The following is a 5,000-nucleotide window of genomic DNA, read 5'->3' on the forward strand; positions in this document are numbered from 1 at the left end:
TAAGGGTCCAGACCATCTTATCGGTCTCAGACTGGGCGATCCTGTCCAGGATTCCTCTGATGGTCTCCAGGTTGGAGGACAGGTTGTCGCTCCTCTTCTCTAACCTCTTGCAGCCTCTCAGACTCCTCAGCGCCTGTGGATCCAACGACAAAAAACCAAAAAAACGGTCAGTGACCGAGGTGAGCCAGAGGTGAACCAGAGGTGACTGAGGTGAACCAGAGGTGACTGAGGTGAACCGGTGACCGAGGTGAATCAGAGGCGGAGCGGTGACCGAGGGGAACCAGAGGTGAACTGGTGACCGAGGTGAACCTGCGACCGAGGTGAACCAGTGACCGAGGCGAACCAGAGGCGAACCGGTGACCGAGGTGTATCAGAGGTGAACCGGTGACCGAGGCGAACCAGAGGCGAACCGGTGACCGAGGCGAACCAGAGGCGAACCGGTGACCGAGGTGTATCAGAGGCGAACCGGTGACCGAGGCGAACCAGAGGCGAACCGGTGACCGAGGCGAACCAGAGGCGAACCGGTGACCGAGGGGAACCGGTGACCGAGGTGTATCAGAGGTGAACCGGTGACCGAGGGGAATCAGAGGCGAACCGGGGACCGAGGTGAACCAGAGACCGAGGAGAACCAGTGAACGAGGTGAACCAGTGACTCGAGGGGAACCGGTGACCGAGGGGAACCAGAGGTGAACCGGCGACTCGAGGTGAACCGGTGACTTGAGGGGAACCAGAGGCGAACCGGTGACCGAGGCCAACCAGTGACCGAGGCGAACCAGAGGCGAACCGGTGACCGAGGTGAATCAGAGGTGAACCGGTGACCGAGGCGAACCAGAGGCGAACCGGTGACCGAGGTGTATCAGAGGTGAACCGGTGACCGAGGGGAATCAGAGGCGAACCGGGGACCGAGGTGAACCGGAGACCGAGGCGGACCGGGGACCGAGGTGAACCAGAGACCGAGGAGAACCAGTGAACGAGGTGAACCAGTGACCGAGGTAGACCAGTGACCGAGGCGTACCAGAGGCGAACCGGTGACCGAGGTGTATCAGAGGTGAACCGGTGACTGAGGTGAACCGGTGACTGAGGTGAACCAGTGACCGAGGTGAACCAGTACCCACCTGTGATTTCTTCCCTTCTCGCAGCAGAAACCTCACCTCGTCTCTGCACCTGCTCAGACAGAACGTAACGTGATTCGTGAGAAGAAAAAAAAAAAAATTTTTTTCAAAATTTCATCCGCAGTGACCGGAGCGAGGGTTGCGTACCTGTCTGCCTCCAGGCCTAGTTTCTTCACCTGGTCCTCCAGCAGCTTCTCACTCTGCTGCAGCTGGTATATCCCGACGTCCACGTCGTTGACCGGAGACACCGAGCCGCGCTGGCCGAACTTGACAATCTGGGAGGAAGACAACTTTTTTAATCTTTAATCTTTTTCGGGAGTTTTTTTTTTTTTTTTTGCACGGGATCGTTCTCTTCCCACCTTCTCGCCCTCGTGCAGCGCCACCGTCGCTCTCTTCTCCCTCTGCAGCTGCAGCAGAGCCATGCACAGCGTGCTCTCATCGGCGCAGACGTCCGAGGACAGGCCGCGAACCTCGCTGAACGAAAGGACGGCGCGTCGGGAGAACTCGCTCTTTCCGTACGCCCGCAGCAGCTCGGCTGCTTTTTCCTGTAAAAAAAAAAAAATAATCGTAATTTTTTTGGGTTGTTATAATCTGAGTTTACAGCGTACGATTTTCGTGAGTTCGCTAGTGTTAGCATTAGCCTCGTACCGACTCATTTTGGTTTTCACCGTGTCACGTGATTCTGTAACGACGTCGTCGACGGAGTTGTACCGTGTTTTTTTTTTTTTGTTTTTTTTTTTCCTGACGCTAACGTTAAACACAGACCTTCACGAGTTCGTGGACAACAAAGGACTCCTGCAGGGGGAGCTGTCCGCTGCCCAGCAGGGAGGACAAGGTCCACTTCAGAGGTTTGACCAGCAGGAGGCCCATGGCCCAGGACAACCAGCCGCAGTCCACTGCAAACTCCGACTCCCTCTGGATCTTCCCGCACCTGCCACAAGAGGAGGGGGGCGAGGAAATGTCAACACTGCCCCCTGCTGGATAGTCTTAGTAATGCAGCCAGAGATCATTATTGCGCCTGTGAAGAGAATGTATTTTCTACTACGATTATTAGACTATTCATCAATCAAACGGTCGATTCTGGGCTAACAGGCTAGCTTTAGCTTTCCCCCCCCCGCCCCTCCTCTCTGATCATTGAAAACACTGAACTAAAAAGTCCCCCCGTGAGTCCCGGGGGGACGTGGACACTGACCTGACCATGGACTGGACGACCGTGGCCAGGCCCAGCGGGGACTTCTCCTTCCGCCTGAAGGTTTTGTTCAGCTCCTGCAGGCTGACGCACACGGTGCGTCGCTCCCTGCAGCTGCGGAGGACGAGCGCCGTCCAGAAGTCCATCTTACTGTCCCACTCGCTCGCGTTTACGTCTCGGTTCTCCTTGAAGTCGGAGAACATGAAGTTCATGCGCTCGTCGTCGTCCCAGTCCGGAGGCAGCGTTATCCCGACAGAGTCCGACATCTTGTTTTTAAATAAAAAAAAACAACAACAACAACAATACTTTTACGAGTCGACGGTACTGACCAACGGACGGCGCTACCGACGTCGATACAGTTAGCTTAGCGGCGCTAGCAGAAACCTACATGTCTGCGCGTCCGCGTCGTACTGCAGGGACAAGTAACAAGTCGTTACCGGAAATATAAATAAATTTATTTCTACAAGAAGTGTTTGAATGTAACCGTGGTTGAAAAATAAAACATTTGTCACAGGAACAACAGCAGTTTCAACTTTTGTTTTCACTGTCAGCGGCGGATGTCAACAGAGCAGAGAGTGACGCTTACCGCTTCCGGCGCGTGGAGCGGAAGTGACGTGAGGGGCGTTTCGATCTAAATTATTTTAAGAAAAATAAAATGTCGATGTAAATACGTACATGTAAATAAAAAAATAAATACTGTATATTTATTTATATATAACTTTGGAGTAAGTTCGTGAATATTATACCGTATTAACAGCTTTAATAGCGAACTTAAGAAACACGTTAGCTAACTCTAATTAGCAACGTTTTTCTATTCGAATAAATGTTGGTTGAGGACGGAAACAACGAACAGACGTTTCTTAATTTTTTTTGTTTCACGTTTATTCATGTCGGTGTGTGAAACAGAAGACATAACTGAGGCAGGAACAAAAGCAGTTTCAACTTTTTGTTTCGCTGTCAGCGGCGGATGTCAACAGAGCAGAGAGTGACGCTTACCGCTTCCGGCGCGTGGAGCGGAAGTGACGTGAGGGGCGTTTCGATCTAAATTCTTTTAAGAAAAATAAGATTTCGACGTAAATACGTACATGTAAATAAAAAAATAAATACTGTATATTTATTTATATATAACTTTGGAGTAAGTTCGTGAATATTATACCGTATTAACAACTTTAATAGCGAACTTAAGAAACACGTTAGCTAACTCTAATTAGCAACGTTTTTCTATTCGAATAAATGTTGGTTGAGGACGGAAACAACGAACGGACGTTTCTTAAATTTTTTTGTTTCACGTTTATTCATGTCGGTGTGTGAAACAGAAGACATAACTGAGGCAGGAACAAAAGCAGTTTCAACTTTGTTTTCACTGTCAGCGGCGGATGTCAACAGAGCAGAGAGTGACGCTTACCGCTTCCGGCGCGTGGAGCGGAAGTGACGTGAGGGGCGTTTCGATCTAAATTCTTTTAAGAAAAATAAGATTTCGACGTAAATACGTACATGTAAATAAATAAATAAACGGTATATTTATTTATTTATTTATTTATATATAACTTTGAATTTCGTTCGTCGTGAATCTCATACCGTATTAACAACTTTATTAGCAAACTTAAGAAACACGTTAGCTAACTCTAATTAGCAACGTTTTTCTATTCGAATAAATGTTGGTTGAAGACGGAAACAACGAACAGACGTTTCTTAAATTTTTGTTGTTTCACGTTTATTCATGTCGGTGTGTGAAACAGAACATATTTATTCACATCTTTGTCTCTCCCTCAGTTTTATAACAGAATATGTTAATGTTGCGGAACAAACGTTCAAATCCAAAATAAGTCTCAAAAACCATGACGTCATTAAACTGTTATTTTTGAATTTTTTTTTTTTTTTTTTTAACATTTTCATTTCAGTGAAGAAGTTAAACGTGCATTTTCAGGTGAGTAATGAATATTTAATATGTAACGGTGGTTTTTCAAACCAGTTTTCCTGAGTTTTTCACTTTTAATTTTTAACTTAAAAAAAATCAACATTTCCTGCAGCGGCTGACTTTCAAAATAAGAGTTTGTTGTTGTTTTTTTTTGTTCTCAGTCCTTCAGTAACATGCAAATAATCTGTTTTTTCATTGTTTCTTTGTGGCCCAGGACCAGTCCACGACCCAGTGGGAGGACGGAGGAGGTGGGGGGGATGGACACATCTGGTCCAATCGAGTCCAGGCAAACTAACAATCGAGGACTGTGATTGGCTGTTAGTGACGTTGAATGATTTCCATCCACATTCTCAGGGAGAGTGCGCTAACGGATCGGTCATTTTCACTTAGGCGCTAAGATCCACCAGCAGGTGCTGGTACGCCACCGTGTTGCCTTTGAAGGTGGCCGCCAGCAGGATGTCCTTGTTGTCCACGGACACCAGGCTGAAGGCGCGCGGCGCCCTCATGTTGAGCTCCTGGAACAGCCGGAAGCGCTGGGTCAGGTCGTCCCACTGGTACACCCTGGAGAAGGAGAAGTCGCTCCCCAGGACGAGGTAATGACGGACGCCGACGCTGAACGGGTACACGGTCATGGAGCCCCGGGACGGCAGCGTCTGGATCTCGGCGTAGCGCTGGCCGTCCCACCGCAGGATCTTGGAGTCGCCGATGAAGCGGGTGAGGCAGAGGTAGAGCACGTTCCTCACCCAAAAGTGCTTGACCATCTGCACGTCCGGCAGCTCCC

General features: G+C 49.0%; 2 protein-coding genes across 5 annotated transcripts in view; both read right to left on the reverse strand.

Annotated features, from left to right (window-relative positions):
* The window catches only part of chmp7 (charged multivesicular body protein 7), a 4,438-nt gene extending 1,546 nt beyond the window's left edge, over positions 1-2,892 (reverse strand). For 2 of the 4 annotated variants that reach the window (XR_003049106.1, XM_025053901.1), the window contains exons 1-6: positions 2,305-2,881; positions 1,878-2,043; positions 1,472-1,657; positions 1,260-1,387; positions 1,116-1,164; positions 14-133 (exon numbers count right to left, since the gene is read on the reverse strand). Coding sequence is in view for 3 of the 4 variants with exons in the window: in XM_025053901.1 (XP_024909669.1) it covers positions 14-133; positions 1,116-1,164; positions 1,260-1,387; positions 1,472-1,657; positions 1,878-2,043; positions 2,305-2,567 (912 nt within the window). In the remaining variant the exon portion in view is untranslated. The other 2 variants (XM_025053903.1, XM_025053902.1) reach the window with 2 other exon arrangements.
* A 1,287-nt stretch (positions 2,893-4,179) lies between these two features.
* Positions 4,180-5,000, reverse strand: part of lgi3 (leucine-rich repeat LGI family, member 3) — a 7,521-nt gene continuing 6,700 nt past the window's right edge. Inside the window, exon 9 of the mRNA XM_008337698.3 lies at positions 4,180-5,000. This exon is cut by the window's right edge and continues 332 nt beyond it. Within this exon, the coding sequence (XP_008335920.1) occupies positions 4,606-5,000 (395 nt within the window). The 3' untranslated portion in view covers positions 4,180-4,605.

The sequence above is a fragment of the Cynoglossus semilaevis genome, unplaced genomic scaffold, assembly GCF_000523025.1.
Source record: "Cynoglossus semilaevis isolate Cse_v1.0 unplaced genomic scaffold, Cse_v1.0 scaffold2007, whole genome shotgun sequence".
Classification (NCBI taxonomy): Eukaryota; Metazoa; Chordata; class Actinopteri; order Pleuronectiformes; family Cynoglossidae; genus Cynoglossus; species Cynoglossus semilaevis.